This window comes from Notamacropus eugenii, chromosome 1 (genome assembly GCF_028372415.1).
Source record: "Notamacropus eugenii isolate mMacEug1 chromosome 1, mMacEug1.pri_v2, whole genome shotgun sequence".
NCBI lineage: Eukaryota > Metazoa > Chordata > Mammalia > Diprotodontia > Macropodidae > Notamacropus > Notamacropus eugenii.
The window spans coordinates 51,086,542-51,113,889 of record NC_092872.1 but is presented as its reverse complement, the minus strand read 5'-3'; the positions used below and the strand labels follow the sequence as shown (position 1 = coordinate 51,113,889).

The 27,348-nt window shown below is 40.2% G+C and overlaps 1 protein-coding gene across 1 annotated transcript in view; it reads right to left on the bottom strand.

The window, feature by feature from the left end:
* Nucleotides 1-3,103: 3,103 nt before the first annotated feature.
* TEKT4 (tektin 4) overlaps nucleotides 3,104-27,348 on the bottom strand; it is a 41,040-nt gene continuing 16,795 nt past the window's right edge. Inside the window, exons 2-6 of the mRNA XM_072600774.1 lie at nucleotides 25,015-25,085; nucleotides 20,813-20,956; nucleotides 14,962-15,184; nucleotides 11,264-11,418; nucleotides 3,104-3,459 (exon numbers count right to left, since the gene is read on the bottom strand). Coding sequence (XP_072456875.1) covers nucleotides 3,243-3,459; nucleotides 11,264-11,418; nucleotides 14,962-15,184; nucleotides 20,813-20,956; nucleotides 25,015-25,085 — 810 coding nt within the window. The 3' untranslated portion in view covers nucleotides 3,104-3,242. The remainder of the gene's footprint in view (nucleotides 3,460-11,263; nucleotides 11,419-14,961; nucleotides 15,185-20,812; nucleotides 20,957-25,014; nucleotides 25,086-27,348) is intronic.

Below are 27,348 nucleotides of genomic sequence, written 5' to 3'. Positions count from 1 at the left end.
GGCAAGCAGTGAAGTGATTTGCCTAGAGTGACTTAGGTAGTAAGAGTCTAAGGCTAGATTTGAACTCAGATCTTCCTGACTCCAGGCCTAGGGCTCTATCCATGGACCCACCTAGCTGCCTGAGTACTCAAGATACTTGTATGACGCTGGAATGTTAAATCACTCCATCTCTCTGAACCTCAATTTCCTCATGCATAAAATATGACTAAAACTTCCTCTTCTTCAGTTCCTCATGTTACGGTTTTTGGGAAAATAAAAGCTTCAAAAACTTGAAACATGGTAGGTGTAGCCCCCCTGCAGCCACTGTGGGAGAAGGGGAAATCAGATTCATTGTCTCCACGCTTCTGTAATTATTTTCTGGAAATATTTTCTTCGGTCTCAAGCATCCTTTCCTGTCTATCTAATTGGAACCCAATGAATCAGAATGCCTGGTGTTATCAGCTGAGCCCTGAGCCTCTTAACACAGCTCAGAAATATTTGAGTGGAAAATGATTTATAATTAAGGAAATCTTAATCACTTATTCTAAGTACAAATTGTAATTAGGTTTGTAATTTCTCTTTTGTTTTGGTTAGTTAGCTTGGGGGCGATGGGAATGGGAACAGGACCCATACCATTTCTTGCATGAATACAAAAATATCACCAGTAGAGTGGAGGGAGATTTCTTTCTGCAATGCTATTACATCACAAGAAAGGGAAGACCAGTGTGACCTGTGGCACGGTGGACAAAAGATCTTGCTCATCTTTGGTGCCATCTTGGGAAGGAGAAAGGTCTAACCTGGTAACTTATTTCATCTTCCTTTTTGAATTATGTGGGCTCACGCAGCGCCTGAGCTCTTTAGCTTTGATCTTGTATCAGAGAGTATTTCCTGCCCTGAGCAGGACTGGCTGAATATGCTTGACTGATGTCAATTATTGAAGAGCAAAGGTTTGGGCTTTTAATTTTTCAGCTCGGAATGGTTAGCAGCCAAGGCTGGCATGCTCTGGGGATAATGGGCTTCAGAGTGAAATTAGCTGTGACGAAGGACAATGCTCCCCCTAATGTAGTTCCCTGCATCATTTCAATTAAAGTACAGTAATTTCAGACTTAGTTTTAATAAAGCAACCAACTCTCAGCTCTCTGTGTTAATGGGAGAGCATAGATAAAGGGAATCTGTGGATCAGCTAGCTTTAAATGCCATCTGTACTACATTGTCCGAGCAACTGAACAGACCAGATGGATCTGAGACTGGTTAAAACAGTCAGGCTAAATGTGCGGTGCTGCACTTGTAGTCATAGATCTCAGTCTTCTTCTCCTTATGAAATGAAAGCATCTCAAGGTTGGGGAGGGAGTTCAGAGTTCATCTCATCCAACCTCCATTTGTATCCCTTTACTGCACCAACTAGCATCCCCTCCGATCTTTGCTAGCTGTCCTGTAGGTGGCCAAGAACTTTCTGGTCATGGAGCAGAGGGATGGAGTAGCAGAGAAGAGTATGGGTCTTATTGTCAAGAAGGTCTGGTTTTAATTCCTGCATCAAACATATTAGCGATGTGACCCAGACTGGGCAAAACGCTTAACCTTTCAATGTTTCCTTGGTGGAGGAAATTTACTTACTGAGAATTCTTTATGCTAATAAAACTATAGGTCCTTATCTTGCACTACCAAAAACACACCCCAAATCTATAAGAAAAGGATCAAAGTGCCTGGCACATGGTAGGTGCTTAATAAATATTGATTAAAAGGGTGCTTGTATAACTTGGACAATTCAGTTTTTTCCCCCATATCATGGGTTTCAAAGGAAGCCTTTATATAGGAGTGAGTATCATCATTCTATAGTGGTCCCAGGGTGGGTGCAGGTATGGGAGGGCAAAAAAGTTCTCATATATCTCCCACAGAAGGGTATTCAAAGCAGCTTTCTTCAAAGAAACGTAACTGTGTGCCTATGGTGCCAGCCCCAACTGTTTTTACTTTAAAGTAACACATCTTCAATATAGAACCCCTTCACAGTCTCCAGCCCTACCATAACCCTGGTCTTACAACTGCCATACTCTGTTTCCATGTTTGGGGGAGGGGAAAGTATGGGGGAAGAGGAAAAGGAAATGGAAGGGAGAAATAAGAGGATGGAGGAATATGATGCCAAGAAAAGGTCTTTGCAGGGAGAAATGATAATAGCAAGGGGCCTTTGAAGGATGTAATATGCTGCTGGGAAGGAATCTCTGTAGGATGGAGTATGATGCTACAGGAGTTATTGATGTGGGTAAATGGGGTGGTCAGGAAAGTGTGTGGAAGAGGGCGGTTGAGAGGGTGCTCGGGTGATATCTGAGCATGATATAAATGGAAATAGACTTGGATGTAGTATTAAGAGATCCGAGTCCACATCGTGGCCCTCTCTTCCCCTGTGTAACCTTGATTCAGTTTTCCAGTGAGTAAAAATAAGGAATTGGGCAAAGGTCCTGCAACATTCTTTGATTCTATAACCTGCTCCCCGGTGACTTTTAAGAAAAGCTTATTGACTGGTTAATTAGGGGGATTAGACTTAAGAAACATGGACAGATGCTCTGTAGTGTCTTGAAAACCAACCTGTTATGAGGAAAAGGATACTATATACTTGACTTTGATTCATGGCTTTGCTACTTAGAGCCTGTTTGACTTTGGGCAAGAATTTTCCCTTTTCTAGGCTTTAGTTTCTTAAACTGTGAAACCAGTTGATTGGATTAGGTGCTTTTAAGTACCTTTCTGCTTATTCCCAATATCCTATACCTATGATTTACTTAATTTGTGTTATCATATAGTAATAACGATGAACCTTTTGTTTCTTCCCGAAGCCCCATAACCTATGACTAATTTAATTTGTGTCCATCGTTTCATAATGATGACCCTTTCTGCTTTTTCCCAGAGTCCTGTAATTTATGATTTACTTAGTGTGTGTCCATCATAAAATGATGAAGATGATGATAACCAGCATTTACATGGTAGTTAAAGGTTTGTTTCATCTTCATAGCAACACTGGGAGGTAAATTCTTTTATTATCCCTATTTTACAGATGAGTAAACTGAGGCAGGGTAAGTGACTTATCCAGGGTCATTGAGTCTAAGGTTAGCTTTAATATACCAGGAGGAAGATATGCATAAGTAAAAGCACTTTATTTAGCATAGCTAGAATTTTCTATTACACTATGGGACTAGTCTTTTTTTATTAAGACTAACAAGTGTCTATGAGCCTTCCTTCGGAATAAGATGGTCTCGGAAAGAGGGGTTTAGACCCTATTGGTAGCCTGCCAGTTTGAGGACAGTGGGGTAACGTGAGCGAGGTGCCATACACTTCTGTTTGTCGATGCACAGACTATTAGACTTGATAGAAATTTCCTTTTCCAGGTTCATCCGAGTATCCTCCAGATTCCTCAGGGCCTGTTCTGATTCTAGCAGCTTCTGTTTCAGGGCCTGGATGGAATTGTTTAGTTCTTCAACCTCACTGGTCAGCCTAAATCACAAAGATATATGGGAATAGAAAACAGAAGAATTATAATGAGTCCTTTCACCAGAACCACTGATGAGTGCAGCAGGGGAAAAAATATTCTTGGATGCTATCATCCTCTGGTTCAATAAATTCAAACTGAATAGGATAGCAAAGATAATCAGGTACATGCATGTGTCCCCATTTTACAGATGAGGATACTGAGGTCAAGGGAAGGAGTTTCAATGATTTGGTCACAGTCACCATAGGCAGTAAGTAGCAGAACCAGGGTTAGAGCCCAAGCCCTCAGAAGTCCAGTCTAGTGCTGTTTCCATTATACCATTCTGCTTGTCCAAGTAGAATGGTGGCAGCAATGAGCTTTGAAACCCAACCTCTGGTTGTGGTGTCTCTTTTAATGGCCTTGGGTGACTACGTAGGAAGGTGTAGAGTAGAAAATGGTTGGCTATGTGGGTGTCATCCATTCCATTAGACATATCTATTCTCATCAAATATATAGTTTTCTTCTTTTAATAAAAGGCTACTTAACTAAATTCAACATTTTTTGGTTGAATTCCATCAAAATAGAATATATGTGTGTGCGTGTGTGTGTGTGTGTGTGTGTGTGTGTGTGTGTGTGTGTGTACAGAAGTAGCCTGGCAAGAAGAAAATAATCCGGGACCAGGAATCAGGGAAACTGAATTCAGTAGTGTGCTGGAGGAAGTTCTTATAGCTTCACTAGAGCTGATTGTTAAATACTCAGTGTGAGAAGTAAACATTTCAGAAATTGGTAAATGCTACGCACATCAGGGCTTGCTTTGTTGTTTGGCTGATCATTTAGACTTTGAAAAAGTGACAGAGAAAATGTTAACAATGCAAATTAAATTTAAAAGTGCGTGGGGTGTATTCCACTCCTACCCCCAATCCCTACCCCAGAGCTGATTGTTAAACATTTACTAGGCTGTCTCTACAACTGATTTGTGTGACTAAGTCTCTTTCCCTTTCTGGGCTTGTTTGGTTGTCTGTAAAATGAACATGAAAGAACCCTGCTCTTTTGGAAGTTCTAAATGAGATAATGTATGCAAATGAACTTTGAAAACTATCAGTGCCAAAGGTTCAGCTAACACAAATAATGATACAATCTTAGACTAAGATCTCCTCTGAAGCCTCCTTATGGTAGAGAGATGATCCTGGATTCCCAGAGACTGGAAGAGATGGCGATACCATAGTAGGAGCTACCCAACTTTTTGTTGAATCATTTCAGTCCTGTCTAAGAACCCACTGGGGTTTCCTTGACAGATACTGGAATAGTTTGTCATTTCCTTCTTCAGCTCATTTTACAAATGAGGAAAATGCAGCACATAGGGTTAAGTGACTTGCCCAGGGTCACACTGCTGCTAAGTGTCTGAAGCCTGATTTGAACTTAGGAGGATGAGTCCAGACCTAGCATTCTATCCAGGACATCCTAACTGCCCCACTTATATGTCTTTAATAATCCATGAAAATCCAAGTGATATTAAATGTTGCTTTAACATTTAAAATTTTTTGGCCCTAGGAATTAATGAACCTGTCTGCTGAGTCATAGAAGATATCTGTTCTGTCAGTGGGTAAAGAACCTACACTGACAAGATCATGAATCTTTTAAAGCATCAAAGTCAGGATGATGCTATGTGATGGAATGGGGAGCCTTAATCACTGGTTCTGATCAGAGTGTAGCCTACTTGATCAGTCACTCAATGTGATAGGTGAGTGAGGCCAATCTGTCTCTGAAGAGATGATAGGAAGGCCTTAGGCAGAAAACATCTAATTTGACTTCTTAGTTTGGGTTTATGGACAGCAGAGGGGGAAGAGTGCAGGATAAGTTACAATATGCTGGACAAAATTGGGTGCAGTCTATCCATTTGTCCTATCTGGACATGCCTCAGGCATTGTCAGTACTGTGCAGGCTATTGACTTGCCCCATGGCAAGCTAAGGTCCTATTATGTGTCAGGCACAATGCTAGGTGCTGGTGATGCAAGTAAAGGTAAAAAGCACAGTTCCTCCCCTCAAGGATATCACAGGGGAATGGGGGTGAGGAGAGAGAATAATATGCAAATCAGGTACAAACAAGATATAGACAGATTGCTTGTCTATTAAATGGAGGCACAGCGAATGGAGTGCCAGGTCTGGAGTCAGGAAAACCTGAGTTCAAATTTAACCTCAGGTACTCACTGTGTGACCCTGGGCAAGTCACTTAAATTTGTTTGCCTCAGTTTCCTCATCTGTATAATGAGCGGGAGAAGGAAATGGTAAAATACCTCCGTATCTCTGCCAAGAAAACCCCAAATGGGGTCATGAAGAAAGTTGGGCATGGCTGAGATGACTCAATAGCAAAAATGACAATAATAACACTATGGGTTATTCATGACAAACCTCATGAGTTTGTCATGAATAAAATGTTTGATAAATTTGAACATACTATAGAAATATTGGCAATTAACTAGACCAGGGGTGAGGAACCTACAGCCTCAAGGCCACATGTGATCCTCTAGGTCCTCAAATGCAACCCTTTGACTGAATCCAAACTTCACAGAACAAATTCCTTCAATAAAAAGATTTGTTCACTCAAAAGGCTGCACCCAAAGACCTGGAGGGCCACATGTGGCCTCAAAGCCACGGGTTCCCCACCCCAGATCCTCGATATAGCAACCACATTATCTGGGTTCTATCCAGATAAGTAAATAAAATCATATCAGCTGGAAATATATGGAAGGAATTGCGAGATGGGTGTACACTGGTTCTTTGGACTGGGTATTAGCATCTAGATTTGGATTCACATCTGTGTAGACGCTCTTTCAATTCCAGTGGGTCAGATAACCTTTCATCTTTGACACACTTGAGGACCTATAGGGAATCCCAATATAGAGACATCATTTACATGAGTCTGGCTCAAAATTATGTTGGTTCCATGATCAGTGTAGACACACTCTATGGTCCTCGAGATTGTATCCCTCCTCTGAATGAACAGTAGAATTAGTTACATATTCCCAGATGTGTATTTTTAAATAGCTTCAAAAGGCCTTGATGCTTCTAAGGTATTATGAGATAATAAAATGGTTCTAGAAAAGTACTCTCTAAACCAACTTCATAGGAACTAGCTTCATGAAAAATCACTGAAGTCCCAAAAGTTTGATGCATTTTATTGATATTTGAAGCCCATGAATGGGAAAATTTCTAGCATAGTGATACTCATTTTCAATATTTGAAGAGATATCATGTACATATTAGTATATATATGTGTATGTATAAACATACATAGGCAAATATAAATGAGGAAACTAGCTGTGCCTTGAGTCAGGAAGCTGGTGTTGGTCATTTCAGTCATGTCTGACTGTGACCCCATTTGGGGATTTTCTTGGCAGAGGTACTGGAGTGGTTGGCCATTTCCTTCTCTGACTCATTTTACACACAGGGAACTAAGGCAAATAAAGTTGAGTTATTTGTCCAGGGTCACACACCTAGTAAGTGTCTAAGGCTAGATTTGAAGTCATGAAGATGAGTCTTCCTGATTTCAAGTCCAGTGTTCTAGTCACTGGACCGTCTCACTGCCCCAGAGTCAGAAAGACCCAAGTTCAAATCCAGCCTCAGACACTTAGTAGCTGTGTGACCCTGGGCAATTCACTTAACCTCTGTTTGCCTTAAAATACAAGAAAAGAAAATAGCAAACCACTCCAGAGTCTTTGCCGAGAAAACTTCATGGACTGTACTGGAATGTGAGAATCCAGGGGGCCATGAAGAGTCAGACAAGACTGAACAACGGCAGAGAAATATGCATGGAAGCAAATAAGTTAATCTGTTAAAAGTGCTTTGCAAACCTTGACGCATTCTCTAAATGTTGGCCGTTGTTGTTATTACAAAAGCCTGTCATCATTGAGAGGGAACCAAGCTCAGTCGGAAAGACCCAGGTTCCAGTGCTGCTTCAGACACACTGGCTCGGAGACTCTGGGCAGTTCATCTAAACTTTGAATGTCCTCGGTGACTTGCTAAGATCTGAAGCTGTACTAGTCCTTTACCTCAAAGAAAGAGGAAACAAACTCACATATACAAAAAAGAAATATTTGTAACAGCTCTTTCTGGAGCATCAGAAACCAAACTGGAAACTAAGGGGGTGCCCATTAATTGGAAAATAGCTAAACGAAGTGTGGTATATGAATATCATGGAATGGGTAGCTTCTGCAAAACTCATTTTATATGACCAAAGTTACTTTCTAAGAATAATCAGCACTGTGGTATAGTGGATCAGGCAATGGTCTTGGAATTGAAAGACCTGGATTCAAATCCTGTCGGTTACTAATGATAGGACTTGAGACAGCCTATTTCTAGGGTCTTCATTTTCCTTATCTGTAAAATGAGAATAATAGTGCTCGCATTGCCCATCTCATAGAGCTATTGTAAGCCTTATGAGTGTGTTTGTCCTTCGTTGCCAAAGAAGACCATGCCATCAGAGAAATGATGGCATGACTTGCACTTAACTTTGTTTTGAGTGAGGGAGGGCTGTGCAGGTCACCAGCCTCACTTCTCCTCCAGAGCCATCTGAATCCAGTGAGCAGATATTCATCAGGATGACTGGAGATGACCCAGGATGAGGCAGTTGGGATTAAGTGACTTGCCCAAGGTCACTCAGCTAGTGAGTGTCGTGTCTGAGGTGAGATTTGAACTCAGGTCCTCCTGATTCCTGCACTGGTGCTCTATCCACTGCACCACCTAACTGCCACTTAAAGTGCTATGTAAAGACAGATTATGATAGTTATTTTTATTAAAAATATTATTCACCATCCACTTTGTGCACAGGTAACCGTTACTACACGTGAAGACTGGGTCTACACAGCACACAGTGAACATTGAGGAGACAGGAGATATTTCCAGAGCACTGAGTGATAGGCCAGTAAATCTGGGTTCAAATCTCTGTCCTAAACTCAGAATGATGGAATATGAGAGATGGAAGGGATGTTGGAGGTAATTTGGTCTGTTACCTTGCAAATTGAAGAAACCAAAATCCAGAGGGAAGAAATAACTTGACCAGCAGCAGTGGCAGACCTGGACTTGATGCTAAATCTTTTGCTACCAAATCCAGTTCCTTTTTCATCACACAACTACAGTCTCACTCTATGACCTCAACCAAGTCACTTTTCTCTGAGCCTCAGTTTCTTTCTCTGCCTCTTTCTTGCATACAAGGTTCAGTAAGTATGTATTTAGTGGATCCTTGTCTGCGCTGAATTCCTCATCATTCAAGTCCTTTTAGAAGTCAAGCCTTTCTACCTCCCTCAGAGGACTGACCTAGTGCCCCTGCCTTCACTCCTCAGGAAATCTCATTGACATTTCTAACCAGACCCTCTACGCTTTAGGACTGTGATCTTCAGCTCTAGTTTTGTTGTTGTTTGTATTTGTTACTTATTTTTAACATTTTAAAAAAAAATTTTGAGTTTTGAATTCTCTCCCTCCTTCCAGCCCCTTCCCCACTCATTGAGAAGGCAAATAATGTGAAATCAATTATACATGTGAAATCATGAAAAACACATTTCCATGTTAGCTATGTTACCAAAAATAAAGTGAAAAAAATAGGCCTCAATCTGCACTCAGAATTTATCAATTTGCTCTCTCTAGGCGGATAGAATTTTTCATCACGAGTCCTTTTGTCTTGAATCATTGTTGATCAGACACAGCTAATTATTATTTCAATATTATTGTTATTGTAATCACGATTTCTTCCTGGTTCTGTTCTCTTAATTTGCCTAAGTTCATAGAAAATTTCCCAGATTTTTCCAAAACCCTCCTGCTCCACAATTCTTACAGCATAATGGTATTCCCTTACAATCGCATACCACAACTTGTTTATTCATTCCCCTGTTGATGGGCATCCCCTTAATTTCAAATTCTTTGCCACCACAAAAAGAGATGCTATAAATATTTTTGTATATTTTTAGATTTATACTTTTGGATATATAGTGCATGCATGGGTATGTATGTATGTGTATCTATGTATCTATATCTATCTCCATATATGTATGTGTATCTATCTATATACACATATATGTATGTATGTGCATATATATATACATATATGTGTGTATATAAATGTATATATATTCTTTTCCTTCTCTTTCATCTCTTTGAGACATCAGACTAGTAAGTAGATCTGTAGATGTGCTAGGTCAAAGGGTATGTGTAGTTTTATAGTCCTTTGCACATAGTTCAAATTGTGATTGAATGATTGAACTAGTTCACAACTCAACATCCTCTCCAGCATTTTTAATTTTCTTTTTCTATCATGCTAGCCAATCTGATAGGTGTGAGATGGTATCTCAGAGCTGTTTTAATTTGCATTTTCCTTAATCAATAGTGATTTAGATTCAGGTCTAGTTTGAAAGAGACTCTGCTGGAAGTTTCCTTGTGGGATACATTAAAGGAGGAAATCATCCTTACGTTGGAATGAGTGCTCTCATGGAGCTAATAGATTTTCTTGTATTCTTTGAATAGCAAACATCAGTGTTCCGCCATAGTTGGATGTTGTACATGAAGATCCCTTGTACAGAATGGTAGGGTGGGGAAGTGCCCAGACAGAGCTAGAATCTGGGTTACGTTGATCTTTTCATGGAGCTCTGCATTACTTACCCCATGCTACCCCTAATTTTACATATATGGAAACCGATGTCAAGAAAGGAGGAACAACCTATCCTTGATCATTTGGCAAGGAAATGGCAAAGTTTGGGCTTCCCTTTTCTCTGGTCACTTTCTGTTTCAACCAGGACAGTTTATTTTTTCCCCCAATAAAATTGTGTAATGATAACAGCAACCTATTTTATTGATACAGAGCTATATACTTGCCAAAGCATATTCATCTCACGATCTCCCTTAACATAGGCTATTTTCCCTATTTAAACAGTTGAGGAGAGCAGCATAAGATGTGTGTTCTAGTCCTGCCTCTGACACATACTGGCTGCCTTTATGACCCTGAACAAATCACTCTACCACTCAATTCCCCCATGCAACCCTTTATGACTATAAATTAGCCAATTTGTATGAGTAGAGGAAATTTTCTCACTGAGAGTTCTCTAGACCAATGAAATCTGAGTCCCAGATGCACACTAAGGTTTAAAAAAAACACTTATACTCCACAATATTCCTACAAAGTAGGCAGTATGAAGATTTTTTAAAGAATCATAATTTTATAGATGAAGAAAACGAGATTTGGAGAGAAGAAAGGTAGCATTAGATTTTGGATATGAGCCCAAATCAGCTGACTCCAAGTTCCTTGTTTTTTCTTGTAACCACACTGTTTCTTGGAGAGCAAGCACCATGTAGAGTTGCATGACTATGCCATCCCCAATCCCTAAACCTTTATGTGGATGACTTCAGGGCCAAGGTAAGAAACTTCAGCTATTCTCCAATCTCTCCTGAAGGAACCTTAGGAAAAATACTCCAGCTCAGAGAATATGAACTCTAAATATAGAATTATGGGACTAGAAATCTTGTCTGTGTCCATTCAATATGTTGGGTATAAGAAGAATTAAAGGGAAATTAGATTATAATGCCTCTTGAAGTGTAGGATATTATGTGTATGGGCACAGAGCATATTAAATTATTTAATTTCCTTTTTAATATCTTAATTAAATATTTTTGCTAATGGACCAATGCATCTCTAGAATGACCTAGGAATAAAATAATAAAATAGATAGAGATTCAAGCTGGAATCTGAATTATTCCAAAGCAACTCCAATGATCTTCTGATTAGCTAAAGAAATGCTATATATGTATTAAAACATAAACTATGTGAAACAAAGCCTTTGTCATTACCTGAATTGTGCTGCATCCCTGCAGAGATCCACATTGGGTCTGTGAGATCGTTGATAAAGCCTTGTCTGAGCAACTTTCAGCGGGGCTTCCATGTCTTTGATGGCTTGTTTGAGGGATTTAATGTTGTTTTCCTGGTCAGTAATTTCTCTGAGTATCTATGGAAGAAGCAAAGTGTTTACACATGAAATTGAGCATCTATGGTTATCTCCACCTGTATGGATAGCCAGGAAGCTTAGGGAAAAGGCAGAAGGGTAAAAAGACTTGGTCTGTGCCTTCTGCAAGTGCCCAAGATAGCAAAGCTGAACAAGACCATCAGATGGTAGAGAACCAGGGATATATGCATATACCTAAACCCAGAGACCCAAGTCTGCAATGGCATTTCTTTCTTTCCTGCACAAGATTGGGAGATATGACTCTCTAAAGCATCTACTCTGAGTTCTATCTTTCAACACGTTCTCTGTGCTTGACCAGAATGAACCCTCTAACTTTCCAACTCAGACATTTGAATGGCCCATCACACAAATTTAGGGCCCAGGATTTTTCCCCCTTCTACTCTGTTTCCTCTTTGTAGGATTAAACATTATATTGCTTTTGATTGTATGGGTCTATTATTTTAATGACAAAAGTAGATTTGACCCTCAAGGCCAGGAGAAGCTTGGAGGCAGTGCTGATAGGCCAAATTAGTGACTTGGTCCCAGAGCTCCATGAGCCAAAATAACCAGGGAAATGAGGAAAGAGGTCACAAAGTATATGTAGGACTGAGTTTGGAGACTGCAGGATGTTTTCTATGTTCTGTACCTCCCCTTTACTAGTGGAACCCTAGCCCGAATTTGTTTTATGAAAAACATGACAAGTCATGGCCGAATTAGAAGTGATCAAAGCTCTCATGAGCTGCTTGAGTCAAAATGGCTAAGTTTCCTTTTCCCTTACTACCCTGAAAGGACTCTGCTAGGGTATCGGGGAGGTTATGGAAAGAAAAAGTATAACAGAATCATGTATCTGAGCTTCTTAGACATCAATGAGTCTAACTGTCATTTTAGAGATGAGGAAAACCAAGGCACAGCAAATGTAATTGGGGGACTGCTCTTACTCAACTGAAAAGAAGTGTGAGAGAGTAGGAGGGGCCTAGGACCCAAGTTCTGGCTGTATCACTCATTAGCATGGCACATACCATCGTTCTTCAAGCCTCACTTTGCCCATCTGTAAAATGAAGGTGATCTAAGATGAGCTACAAGGGACTTCAGAGGCCTCTTTGTCCAGAAATTTTCACTTCACTGATGACGAAATTGAGCCATAAGAAGTGCGCAAAGCTAAGACCAAAAAGGGAAACAACTAAGAGATTTATTTCAGTTTATTGTAAAGGGAAACTTCCCAGGTGAATAGTGATGAATGCCACCTCCCTGGAGGCCTTCCAGCAGAAGACAGAAGGTTGCATGTCCAGGATGTTGTACAGGGCATTCCTGCCCTAGCAAAAGTGGGACCAGATGCCTCTGAGCAAAACATAGGCGTTGATTACATTCATTCCCATCAAAACTCTCTTAGAATGTGACCTTCCTACAATGAGTCACTCCCACTTTGTAACTGTAGCAAATTATCCCAAATGTCAAATTATTTTGAAGAAGCTGAGTGGGATCTGCTTTTAGAACAACCAGTTTGGGGCTTGCTGGGGAAGTGAGAACTTGGGGGGGCGGGACACGTCCCCACTGTTCAACTTTTATATCTGTAAGTCCTGGCAGAGGAGAGCTGTGGCTGCTGGTCTCCAGGGACTAGTGGCTAACTGCCTGTCTGGGTTTGGAGTAAGGAACATTAGGGTGATTCATGTACTTCTCCTAAAAGGAGCCTGCGGGTTCAGACTAAGCTATGTTTCTGAGTTGGAGGGGCCATAGAACTGACTTGGGAGGGAACTACAAACGGGTCTTCCTGGGTGCAGGCCTAACCCTCAGCTCTTGTTCCTGGCTAAAAAGAAAAAGTTCACAGAACTAGGATCAGTGATGGGAAGGCATAGAAAGAGTTATGGTCTTAGACACAGAAGATCTGCATGAGAGGGCCAGCTTGGTTACCTCCCAACTACAGGACTATGGATGAAACATTTCATCTCTGTGAATGCCTTGGTTTTGTAAAACGTGGATTTTGAGCCAAATGAGCTAGTTCTTCTAGCTCAGACATTACATGGTTCAACATAATAGGGAAGTAGTTTTTGGCTCAATTCAAGGAAAAGTTTCCTAGCAATCAGAGCTATCTGACAGTGGAACAAGCTATTTTAGGCTATAATCAGTGGTTACTGGAAAGCTCTAAGCAGGGACTAAATGATAACCCATCAGGGTTACACAGAAGGAATTTCTGCACTGGGTAAATGGACCAGATGACCTGTAAGGCTCTATCTAGCTCTAAAGGGAAGTTCTGTGTGACTGAACATGTCTCATATATCCACTTCTTTCCCTCCTTTTACATTTGCCACTGCTCTGGTATGGAACCTCATAATGCCTAGACTATCATAAAAACCTGCTGTTTTCTTCCCTACCACAAGTTTCTCTCCACACCAATCCATGCTCCACTCAGCCATCAAACTGATCCTCCTAAAGTGGAGATACGATTACGGTCATTTAGTCCTTTTTCAGTCACGTCCCCATTTAGAGTTTTCTTGGCAAATGTACCGGAGTGGTTTGCCATTTCCTTCTGCAGCCCATTTTGAAGATGAGGAACTGAGGCAAACAGGGTTAAGTGATTTCCCCAGGGTCACACAACTGGTAAATGTCTTGAACTCAGGAGGATGAGTTTTCCTGGCATTAGGCCCATTGCTCTATCCACTGAGTCACCTACCTATTTATTCTGTACTCTATTTAATAAATCCAGTGCCTCCCTATCACCTCCGAGATCAAAAATAAACTGCTTGGAGTTCAAAGTCCTTCATTATCTGCCTCATTCCCTTCTTTCCTGGCTCCTTACAGCATACTCCCTTTACTTACTCTGTGAATCAATGACACTGGCTTCTTTCATGTTCCTCACATAAGATAATCCATCTCCTGACTCCAGGCTATCCTCCAGGCCTGGAATATTCTCCCTCCTTATTTCTGCTTTCTGACTTGCCTGGCTTCCTTCACATCTCAGCACACTTTATGCAAGAAGCTTTTCCTGATTCACTTTAACCTAGTGCTTTTCCTCTGCCATTTATCTCTAATTTATCAGAGAAGAAGGCTAAAGATAGTATTGTGGAGCCCTTAGAGCTTGGTCAGACATTGAAGATGCCCAAGTCATCCACAGCCTTCCAGACTATAGCCAGTTATCCTGACTTTTTTCAGGCCCTTGGTCTTGAATGACTCTGGAAGAGAGAATGAGGCTGATGGCTTTGTACAACTCTGCTTCACTTAAATCCAATTCACTCACTAGTCAAGACTTCAACCCATGATGTCCTCTTCAAAAGCAAAGGAGAAACAGCCAACAGCATCTCTAATTTCTCCTGTGTGAAGCTTATTTGAATGTAGCTGATTGAGTGTTGTCTCCCTCATCAGACCTGTAAACTCCTTGAGAGCAAGAACTATATTTTTCCTTTCTTAAAATCCCCAGTACTTAGCATCATGCCTGACTTATGGTAGGTGCTTTTAAAGTGCTTGCTGATTGACTAACTGGACTTTGAAAGCATGGCTCTGGTACTCCAGAGAGCTCTGAGGCAGGGAGAGATGAGATAGGGAGGAACTCACTTTATTCAGATGGTCCTGCAGCTTACGTTTCGCATTCTCCATCTCCTCGGAGCACTTGGAAAAGGCCACGTTTACCGTATCACACTGTAGACGGAGATCCTCAGCAGTGTCACTCAGGATATTGTCAATCAGGGCTCTCAGGTTGGTAGATGCAATCTTCTCCTGATCTGCCCGGTAGATGGTGTCATGGCTGAACTTGCCCCATGTTTCTGGAGTAGTGGCACTAAAGGAGTGAGAGAATGGTAAAGAAGTCAGTATTTCCTGCCCCTAGGATTTGAGGAGATGTGCCTCACTGAAGACCCTTTGACTAAAAACAACAACAAAAAACACAAACACAAAAAAATACAACTTGTGGCTACAGTGTAGCCAGAGAAGATCCTAGAGTCTGCCTAAGGTACACAACACAGATTAGGCCTTTTAATGGACCCACTGTGCTTATGTAGCTGAGGAAGAAAGGTTTCGGGAAGAATACTTACTTTTCCCTTTCTATAGCCCTGGGTGGGTTTGGCTACCAGTTGTGATCCCCAGGACCAGAAGCTAACATCTGGCTTCAGTCTCTTGATTTTGGCTTAGACTTCACTGCCTTAGATTTCTGTCACTTTGGTTTACAAGACCTTTGAAGGCAGTATCATTCTTTCTTCTTTTGTGGAAGAAGAGTACTTACCATTATATCTATTGGGTTCTCAACAGAAAAATCAAGTTTCCTTAATCAGAATGAATTTGACACCCCTCCTAAACCTCATTTAGTCTTCTGCTTAGGCCTAACCGTTAACCAAGACCAAAGCTCCCAATCCCCTTCCACGAAATATTCTTTCTCGCTACTCCCCAGATAGGGTCAATTTAATTTTTTCAGAGGCAGATGTCAAAAACTTATCAACCTCTATATTAGGGGTTCTGAACCTTTTTGTCAAATGGACCCCTTTAGCAATCTGGTAAAACCTATGGACAACTGAGAATAATGTTTTATTTAATTAAGGACAAATTAACTTTCAGTTAGAGGGAAAATAAGGATGTAAATGTTGCTTTCATCCAAGTGCTCAGCCCCCCATCATCTCTCCAAATTCAGTGAACTCCTGCCCTATCTAATGCCTGATGAAGTTCAGAACACCAGGTTCACAGTTTCTTCTGCCCCATCCTTTCTATATAAAAACATGCATTGAGGGATAGGCAGCCTCGGAGACTCTTTGGGACCCCTGCTAGCTAGATGAGTATTGAAGAGTCCTACACAGTCAGCAAGACCTGAGTTTGAGTTCACCTACAGACACTTACTGGATATATGTCTCTGGGCAAGTCACTTGACCTTTCTCTGCCTCAGTTCCCTCAGGAGTAAAATAATGGGGTTGGAAATAATGACCTCTACAATCTTATCTATCTCTAAATCTATGACCCTATGAATCTGCCTCCTCCCCTCCACCCCATTTCACTTTTATCCAAAAGACTGGCTTAACTTCTGGTTTAACAGTATCCCTTGAACATTTGTCACCTTTAGCAATTCAATCAAGGGAGAGAGGAAAAACACACACTACAGACAATTTATTTTTTTCACTTACCCCAAGACCTCTGGGGTGACTTAGAGAAGGCCTCACATAAACCAGCTTCTCTCTGGGATAAACTAGGGTGATGGAAGTAAGAAGCCCATGTAGTAGTGGTGGTTTGCCACCTGTTGGTCACTGGAAGAAATTACACAGCATGCCAACCCAAAAGGATGGGAATACACTAGAGAGTGGGAGAGTAGATTCTCTTGGGAGTCACTAAACAATATCATCTGTGAATCATGGGAGTTCATCCAAGGAGACCAAGGGCAAGAGTGACAGCTAAGTAGCAATGACCCAGGAAGGCATCAGGAGACCTTTGTTCTAGACATTTGCCAGCTAGAGAGACAGGGCAAGTTACGTTCTTTCTCCAACCTAATTTCCTTCCCTTATAGTCAGTCATTTAATCAAGTAGCACTTATTAAACATCTACTATATGCCAGGCCCTGTGCTAAATGCTGGAAACACAAAGGAAGGCAGAAGATAGTTCCTGCACTCATGGAAATCACAGCCTAAGAAGGGAGAGAAAAACATGTAAACAGTTATGCATAAGCAAGATCTATCCAGGATAAATTAGAGATAAAGGAGGATTGGGAAAGGCTGCTCAGGAGAGATGGGATTTTAGAGGAGACTTGAATGGAAGCTAGGAGGCCGGGGTGAGGAAGGAGAGCATTCCAGGCATGGGGAATGAAATGTCCAGAGCTGGGAAATATAATGTCTTATGTTAGGAAGCCAGTGGCCCTGGAGAGCAGAGTATAATGATAGGGAACAAGGTATAAGAAGATGGAAAGGTAGGAAAGGGTCAGGTTGTAGAAGGCTTTGGATTCAATTCAACAAACATTTATAAAGCCCAGACTATTTTTAGGTGTCTTTCAAGGTTGTGGAGATACAAATATGCAAATAGCCCGTATTTTCAAGAGGCTTAGAAATGAGGGGGGTGGATTTTTTTAAGTTCCTTCTCAGCATCTCTCAGAAACCTCTCTGAGTTCAACCTTTATTAGCTGTTAAGAGCCTGGCAAAAACCTCTATCTCAAAAAAACTCAATTTGTTCATCTGTAAGAAATTCTTGTGGTCCATACCTCCCAAAGTTTTTGAGAAGAAAGAAATTTGTAAACCTTTGTGCTCCACGGAAATGTGAGTTTTGATGATGATGGTCTATAATGGGTGAAAATATCCCTTTTGCGGGCCTTTCTTTGAAGTCCCTGGGTTGTTACCAAGTTGATTTCTCTCTGCCCAATCCACACTCTACCTATTCAATAGATACTCACTGACATCCCATTTAAAGAGACTCTTGTGCTTGGCACCAGAGGGTTGAGGGTAAGATAAAGTACAAAAGTGGAGAGGAGCCGGGATCTCTTTCTTCAGGGATCTCATGAATTCTAGTAGGAGCTAAGGCACAGACTTGCATAACTACAATAAAATTGCCTTGTACAGTACAATTAAGATTAGTACAATTTTAAGAAGCTAAGTACAATTCTAAAAATAATAGACATGAAGACATGAGATCTTTTGGTTTTAGTCTTTTATATCCCCATACCTACCTTGTTGTCATACCTGTGGTGGGCCCTTAACAAAAAGATTGTTGAATTGAGTTACAGCATAAGACACAGGGAAAAAATGCCAAAGGAGAAGTTACCAAAAAAAAACATGGCCAAAGAATTCGCAATTAGGAGAGGGTACTTTTGGCTGTGGAGATCTGGGAAAGTTTTCTGGAGGAGGCAGCACCTCAGCTGGGCCTTGAAAGAAGGGTTGGCCTTAGAGAATGGGAAATTGAGGCAATGCTCATCAGTTGGGGAATGGCTGAACAAGTCGTGGTACATGAAAAAATGATGAACAGGCAGATTTCAGAAAAACCTGGAAAGACTTACATGAACTGATGCTGATTGAAGAGAATAGAACCAAGAGAACATTATACAGTATTGTGTGATGATCAACTATGATAGATTTAGCTTTTCTCAGCAACACAATGATCCAAGACAATTCCAAAAGACTCATGATGGAAAATGCTATCTGCATCCAGAGAAAGAACTATGGAGTCTGAATGCAGATCGAAGTATACTATATTCACTTTTTTTAACTTTTTGTTTTTTTGTTTTCCCCTTTTGTTCTGTTTCTTTTTTCACGACGTGACTAATATGGAAATATGTTTAATATGATCACACATGTATAATCTATATCAGATTACTTGCCTTCTTGGGGAAGGAAGGTGAGAGGGAGAAAAATTTAGAACTTAATCTTATAAAAATGAATGTTAAAAACTATCTTTACATAGGATAGGGAAATAATACTATTTATAAAAAATAAAAGGTTGGCCTTCAATAGATTGAGATGTGAAAGGAAGTATATTCCAGACCCAGGGGAAAACATGAGCAAGGGCACTTGGGGAGGAAAGCATGTGATGTGAACCATGAACTAGTGAATGAATTTGGCTAGAAGTAGAAGGAAGTAGCGTGTGATGATTCTGGGAAGCTAAACTTGGGGCCAGAATGTTGAGGACCTTGGATCCAGACTTGAGAGCTTAGCCTTTTTTTTTTTTTTTTGGTAAATTTCTCTTATATTTCAAGTAAAATAAAACCTTTAGCAGCATTAATTTTTACAAGATTTCGATTTCCAAAGTTCTCCCCTTCTGAGAATGGTAGGCAGTGTGATAGTTTATACATAGGCAATCATGTAAAAATAATTTCCATATTAGCCATAGTTGTGAGAGAAGAAACAGATTTAAAAACACCTAAGAAAGGCTAAAATAAGTGGGAAAAAAGCATGCTTCAGTCTGCATTCAGAGTCCACCAGTTCTTTACCTGGATATGGATAGCATTTTCCTTCATGAGTCCTTTGTATTGGTCTTGGATCACTGCGTTGCTGGGAAGAACTGAATTGAGGTCCTCCACTAGTATCGTTTTGTTCTCTATTTCTTCCTGTCATTTGCTTAATTTCTCCTTCAAGAATTTGGATGCTATACCACTTAGTGCATATATGTTTAGTATTGTTATCTCTTCCCTGTCTGTTATCTTTCAGCAAGATTTAGTTTCCTTCCTTATCCCTTGTAATTATATCTATTTTTGCTTGCAATCTGTTTGAGATGAGGATTGTTACCCCTGTTTGTTTGTTTTTACTTCAGCTGAAGCATAATAGATTCTGCTCCAGTCCCTCACCTTTATTTTGTGTGCATCTCTTTGCTTCAAATGTGTTTCTTGTGAAAAACATACTATAGAATTCTGGTTTTTGATCTACTCTGCTATCTGCTTCCATTTTATGGGAGAATTCATCCCATTTACATGAACAGTTATGATTACTGTGTCTTTCCCTCCATCCTATTCTTCCTCCTGTTTGTTCTTTCCTTAAACTCTACCCCTCCTCACCAATGTTTTGCTTCTGTCCACCACCTCCCCTCATCTGCTCTCTTCATCTTTTGTCAGTCCCCATCTCTGCCCCCCTTCTTGAGTTCCTCCCCACCCCCACGTTCCCTTGTCAGGTAAGATAGTTTTCTATATTCGACTGATTATGTGTATCATTTCCTCTTTGAGCCAATACTCATGAGAGTTAAGTTTCAAGTGATGCTCACTGCCCACCCTCCCATTTTCCTCTCCATTGTAATAGGTCTTTAGCAACTCTTTATGTGCCAGGATTTGTTCTGGATTATTCAGCTTTTGGGTTATTTGGAGGTGAGCATGGGAAAGCTGCAGCAATTAACTGCTTACTCCACCATCTTGGCTACCAGAAGTCTGAAAGCTTAACCATTATATAGTAGACACATAGTAAGTCCTTCATAAATGCTTTTTTCATTTACTTGAGGTTTGTGAATATGTATTGAGAGGAGTATTGTGATAAAAGCTGTGGTTTAGGAAGATTACTTTGACCATGGAATGATGTGATAGGAGGGAATGAAGACATGGAAATCAGATAAGAGGCATTTAAGAAATGGTATGGAGAAAGAAGATGAGTCCTTTGATTGGGTGGATGGTGGAGGGATAGTGAGGTTAGACAGAGGATGCATACTTACTCCTACTTTGTCACATATTCAATATGGATTAATCCTTCCATTTAAAACCAATGTTAATGTAAATTTCCAGAACATCAGGTGTGCTCACATTCAAACATAAGCTTAAGAATTCATTCCAGAGCTGAATGGAATTAAATGATAGGTTATACTAGGAATTTTCCCACTCTACTGGCCTAAATAAGAAATGTAGTCATCTAGGCTATTTCTCCCTTCTTTCCCAACTGGTACCACTGTGCCTGATCTATTAGCATTCACAGTAAATGATGGTCCTGAGACCTGTCCAGAAAATGATCTATCATACAAGCAAAGGGGTCCTGACCTGTCTTCAAACTTGGATGAGTGAGGGTGGAACTGAATGTTGGTGCTTCGGTTGTTGTAATGGGCACACATCTCATCGATATTGTAGGTCTCAACCTTATCTGACCAATTCATTTCACAGATTTCCTTGTGGTCTCTGTTCAGCCTAAAAGGAAAGATGGAGGAACATTGGTGGAAAGAAATTCAAATTTACCAAAATTTAAATTTATTACATGGAAGCTGAGTGGAAGATACTGAAAGAGCCCCAAAGATCCCCATCCTCGATTGCTCAAGAGAACAATAAATGGAATGCTGAACTTGACGTGTTGAACTCATGTCCAGGTTCGAGACTTGGCTCTGGAAATGACTAGCTGTGGGACCTTGAGTAACTTTCTTTTTCTCTTTTGTCATCAATTTCTACATTTATAAGATAATGAGGTTGGACTTGATATTCTTGCAAGAACCTTCCTGCTCAGACATTTCATATTCTGATACAAAGATCTCTTATAGGTCTCTTGTTTTGCCATTTTATGAATCTCAGAATGGCAGACAGAGGGCAAAGGAGAGTCCATAAGTGTTAGTACTTTACCATCCCAAGATATCCTGTGGCTTATGGATGATAGAAAACCAGAGCCCAAAGTGTCCCACCTAGCATCTGGATAACCAAATATTAGCTGCAACTGCTAATGTCTCAATGTGCAGCCTTGGGTGAGTTGCCTCACTTATCTGGGCCTCTTTCTGATTCTACATAAATAGGTTGTTACGTAAATGAGTTGGTAGCAGTGGTCAAGAAAATGATTGAACTCCAAATCAGTTAATTGGATACCTAGTATAGCTACATCTCGTATGGCTTCCTTACTGCATAACTTTCTGAATCCCTGCTGCCTGAAGCAAATATGCACCACCCACTACTCCAACTTCTAAACCCAGAGAAGACTAAAGTTTGGGTTCAGTGACATCCTATTCTCACCATCCTGGGCACTTCCATCTCCACAGTCTTCACATTCTCTATTTCTCCTTTATACCATTCAAACTTGGTTTTAGACATTTCATTTACTCATAGGTGACAGAGATCAGGGCAGTGTAAAGTTATAGGATAGCATAAGACCAATGAGCTGTAAGTCAGGAGTACTAAATATACAACATTAAATAAGACATTTTATTTGGGAACCTTAGTTTCCCCATCTGTATTTCTGTGGCTTACTTCACAGGGTGCTAGGGCTATAGAGTTGCATGGTGTTACAGTGGAAATGGATCTGGGAGACATCCTAGTCCAAAACAGCTCATTGTATGGATGAGAAAATGGAGGGCCCCCCTCCCCCAATTGAGGCATGTGGAATCGATCCAATGACATACTGAAATTATTTTCATACTCAAACCTCTTAGGTGTGATGTTATACATTTAAGTAGAATGGAGGGTTGGGTACCAACCAACAAGTTGGAAGGGTCCCCTTTTAAATACACAGGCATCTCTCCTACCACTTCCAATCTTTGATTCCTTCCCAGTTATATCATACAAATGTATGATGATTCTGCCTGAGTGTAAGGGCTTCCAGGCTTCGACCTTCTAGCCCTTAGGAAATGTACCTTCCTGGAAAGAAAGGGCAACGAAAATTCTAAAGTGTCTTGGTGTCATTTGGGCAGTGTGGGTTTTGACTTTACCTGAATTTATCATTTTTATTGTTGTTATCTCCAGGGTAGATATTCCCCCAAATAAATTAATGTACTCCTTCAATATAGAGAACCAGCACCATTTTCTGTAGCTAAATTGTTCACTACCTAGTGGCTGACCTTCTTAGTAATGAATTTCTCTGTACTTAGCCAGGATGGTCTTTGGAGAATGGGCACACAGCCTGTTATTGACTCCTACTTAAAACCTTTCTTCCCCGGTAGGAGATTGCACTATGGTGACAGGACCTTTGTGAGCCCAGGGCTATCACCATACCTGACAATGGAGGCTTTGACTGAAGATACACAATACATTAGAAAATCATTGAGGGCCAGAGTTGAAGTGCTAACCATGGGCCAAAGGCAAAATGAAGAATTCTTTCACCTGGGTCAAAATGAGTTGAGAGGGTAGCAGTGATACAGAAGCCATAGTGTCCCATGGACAGAGAAGACAGATCCTCTTTTCCTTTCCTCTGTCAACCTGTACCAGCTCATTACCCCATCCCATCACCCAGAGCTCATTGCCCCTCATGGTTTTTGGAACTAGAAGAGACCTTAAATGACACCTAATCAAAGAATCACAGAATTTGGGAGATGAAAAGGATCAACATTCGTCTATTCCAATCCTTCATTTTACATATGAGGAAACTCAGGTTTACAGAGATTAAGTGACTTTCTCAATGTCATAAAGGTTACAGTAAGTAACAGAGGTGAAATTTGAGCCAAGGTCTTCTAGATTGTAATTTCAGCGCTATACTATGAGACTTATAACCCTGTTGGAAGGCCATATGACTCAAAGCATAAGCAAAATGATCTCTGGGCCAACTCGGAAAGGAAGGATATCTTCTAGGAGAGGAAGTCGTCCTTCCCCCAAATGCCAGACCTTGACAGTTTTGCCCTAGTTACAGTTCTGAACCATGAATTCTGGAATCTTAGAGTTAGATAAAGAGACCCAATGAGGTCATCCGTTCTAGTATTCCAGTTCTGGGTATGGCAATAAATAATTATGTCCCTTTGGGAAGAATATGGTGTATAGAAAAAGAATTGGACTTGTCTAGGAATTTGGATATAGCTCTCCTATTTACTAGCTATGTGACTGTCAATTGTCAATCTCCCTGAGTCTGATTCCTCATTTATAAATATCAATAATGATATATGTATTATCTACTTGACAGGTACTGAAAAATGTCCTGTAACTTGAAAGGACTAATGTGAATTATTAACATTAATGTAATTATTCTTTCATCAGTGAATACACAGTTGAGCTCCATTCACTGGGTGTAGCCAAGCAAAAGCTGTATGGAGGCCACTTGTCTGGGACAGTATAAAAGAGATTCCTACTTAGATTTATGAGTTGGGACTAGATGACCTCTGGGGGGCGGGGGGGGGGGTCCTTCCAGCTTTGAGATCCAAGGATTCTATGAAAACATTGGTTATGTGAACCTGAAAATTCCAGAGGGAAGTCTATTTCCTATTGACCACCAGGTGTCAGGATAAACCAAGAAATGAAAAGAACATGGGCTTTCATATCTTTGTAGGACATACTGGGTTTGCTTCAAATTTCAGTGAGTGTGCATATAATGCACACATGGACATGCGTATATATGCATGGCAACATGTAGATCAGTATAATACGCACTATGTGACCACATGTGTGTTGTATATTTCATGTGATTTGCATATAAATGTGATATACGTGTGTGTGTGATACATAGGTGATTCTGTAGGTCCATGGACACTTGGGAGAAAACCATATCGGAAAGGGAAAAGCATCGGGTTTGAAATTAGTGCTGGCTGTGTTGCCAGTTACTAGCACTAAGACCTTCTTTTCTCTAGTTTTTTCATCTGTAAGATGGAAACAATAATTTGCCTAATAGGAACATTGAATTTAAATTTGAAATAGATGCTAGAAATCTAGTTAAATCATCTCGTTTTATAGATAAGGAGACAAACCTAGAGAAGATAAATGATTTTCCCAAGGTTAAATGGTAGGAAGAAGCAGTCAGGATTTGAACTCAGGTCCTCAGACAAGGTTATTATAAAATACTGGACTCAAAACTCGAACATTCTATGACTATTACAGTAGGGAGGGTAGTGATGATACACTAAGACCACCATGCCTTTTGTTCAGTCTGGCACTGTAACCACCCCAACTCTGAATTTCCTATGTGTATTCTCTAAATCATCAAAAAAGCCAAGGGAATAGTCTTTTACACCCATTCACTGATAAACAACCAGCTCCCTGTCCCCCAGATGTATAAACAACAACATTGTACATTTAATTGTACATTAAACATTTTCTCCATAACTTTCTTAAGTCTAGATATTCAACCAAACAATAAATCACTCCCTGATTTGTACCTATTTCTTAGGGGTAAAGGCATGCACTGAAAATTTAACAATCGGCTCTTGTATCTGATATCAGCTGGCTGCAACACAACACATCCTGTGTCTATTCTTTCTTTTGAAGAAAGACTAATAAAACTCTAAGTGACTCAAGGCTGCTTCTAAGGGACTGGTCAGCAACACAAGGATGTTGGAAAGATGATGCCTTACCTTATCTGATTAACAGTTTGCATTAGAGTCCTTTTCAAAAGTTCTTGAATATTTCGGATGAGTTCAGCTTCCTGAGTTTAAACAACAGCAAGAAAAGAAATGAAAACAATTAAGCATCGTACGGCAATCCTGCTTGATCCCAGGATTCTTGTTTTTATAAAGTGCAAGATTTAGATCAGACCTTAGAGGTTATCGGGGCAGCTAGGTGGCAGAATGGATACAGCATTGAGCTTTGAATCAGGAAGACTCATCTTCATGAGTTCAAATTCAGCCTTAGACACTTCCAAGCTGTGTGACCCTGGGCAAGTCACTTACCCCTATTTTCCTCAGTTTCTCCATCTGCAAAATGAGCAAGATAAGGAAATGGCAAACCTCTTCAGCATCTCTGCCAGGAAAACCCCAAATGGGGTCATGTAGAATTGGGCATGACTGATGTCCCACAAATAACTATGACCTAATCCAATCCTTTTATTTTACGCACTAGAGAGTCAAGGACTTGCCAAAGATCACACATGGAGTAAATGTAAATGGCAGAGCCAAGACTCAGAACCAGGTTCTCTGACCCCAAATCCACTGATCCTTCCACCATTCTCACTCATCACTTAGGAAAGAGGGAGGAAGGAAAGAAGGGCAAACATATATGACAGCATCCTGTGAAGTATTCCATTCCCTGCATTAGATATCATTTCCCTCCCTTTCCATAGAACGATGCCAAGAAAATCACTTCTAAGATTTGAATTTGAATATGTTGAGGCTATTGTGTGTGTGTTCATCCTTCAGTGCTGAAGAAGACCATGTCGTCAGAGAAATAATGACATGACTTGCACTTGACTTTGTTTTGACTGAGGGAGGGTTGAGATTATTAAACCATACTTAAAATGCAAAGCAATTCAATAGGTACTGATCAGCAGATTGAGCCATAAATGATCAGTTTGTTAAACATGCCAGGGGAAAAATGGAGGCTTTAAATAAGCTCATTCTGGCATTATATGAAGATCAATTGTCATTACTATTATGTTTATGATGCTATTATGTTGTACAACAGTGTCACTCATCCCTGCTCCTCTATTTAGTACTCTGATTTGTATTGTAAAAAGAGGAGAGAATCCACCCTACTAGGAATCCACATTGGTTGCTGTATGATTGTACAGTGATGTGACTCCAGAACTTGGAATCAAAATATTTGAGTTCAAGCTCCAGTGTTTCAGTTAAATTCCTGTGTGACCTTGGGCTGATCCTTTCCTTTGAGTCTCAGTTTCTCAACTGTAGAATAGGGATAATAATGTTTGCCCCACAGGAAATGAATTCTTAAACAAACTTACAAAAGAGAAAAGAAATAATTCTGGTTACATGGAATTGGAAAGCTTCTGTACAAACAAAATGAACATATCGAGTGTAATCACACATATATAGTCATATATATGTGTGTATGTGTATACACACATACATATAATATATAAATATACATATGTGTATATGTACAGACACAAATACAAGCATACATATATGTGTGCACACATGTACATATAGACACATGTCTATACATATATACATGTATGTGCATATGTATATTATGTATATACATATATATAGGAATTGCTCACCCTGGGAAAAATGCTTTGAATCAAATATCTCTGATAAGGGTTTAGTATCCAAGATATGTAGTTGTTGTTCAATCAGTTTGAGTCTTCACGACCCAATTTGGAGTTTTCTTGGCAGAAATACCAGAATGGCTTGTCATTTCCTTCTCCAGTTCATTTTACAAATGAAGAAACTGAGGCCCAGAGGCACACAGCTAGTAAGTGTCTGAGGCTAGATCTGAACTCATGAAGAGAGGTCATCCTGACTCCAGTCCCAGCACTTTATCCACTATGCCACCCAGCTGCCCAAGAGTTATAGGCAACAAACAAAATTATATAAAGTCAAAACACCAAAACAGAAGTAGTCAAAGGATATTAACAGACAGTTCTCAAAAGAAATGCAAACTATTAATAGCCATATGAGGGAACCCTCTCAATCACTAATCAGAGAAATACAAATTGGAACAACCCTGAAGTTTGCTTTATAAACTGCAAATTGGCTAAGGTTACAAAAGATAGAAATGGTCAGGGTTGGAGGGTTGTAGAAATACAGGCACAGTAGCTTATTTTTATTGAAGGTCAAAATTAGTAGAACATTCTAGAGAGTAATTTGGAACTATAAAAATAAAAGGTCAAATACTATGCTTTGATCCAGAGATTATACTGCTATGCATGGACTCGAAGGAAGTCATTCACAAAAACAAAGACTCTCCATCCACCACTTTTTGTGCTAGTAATTAATGTGAATCACAGT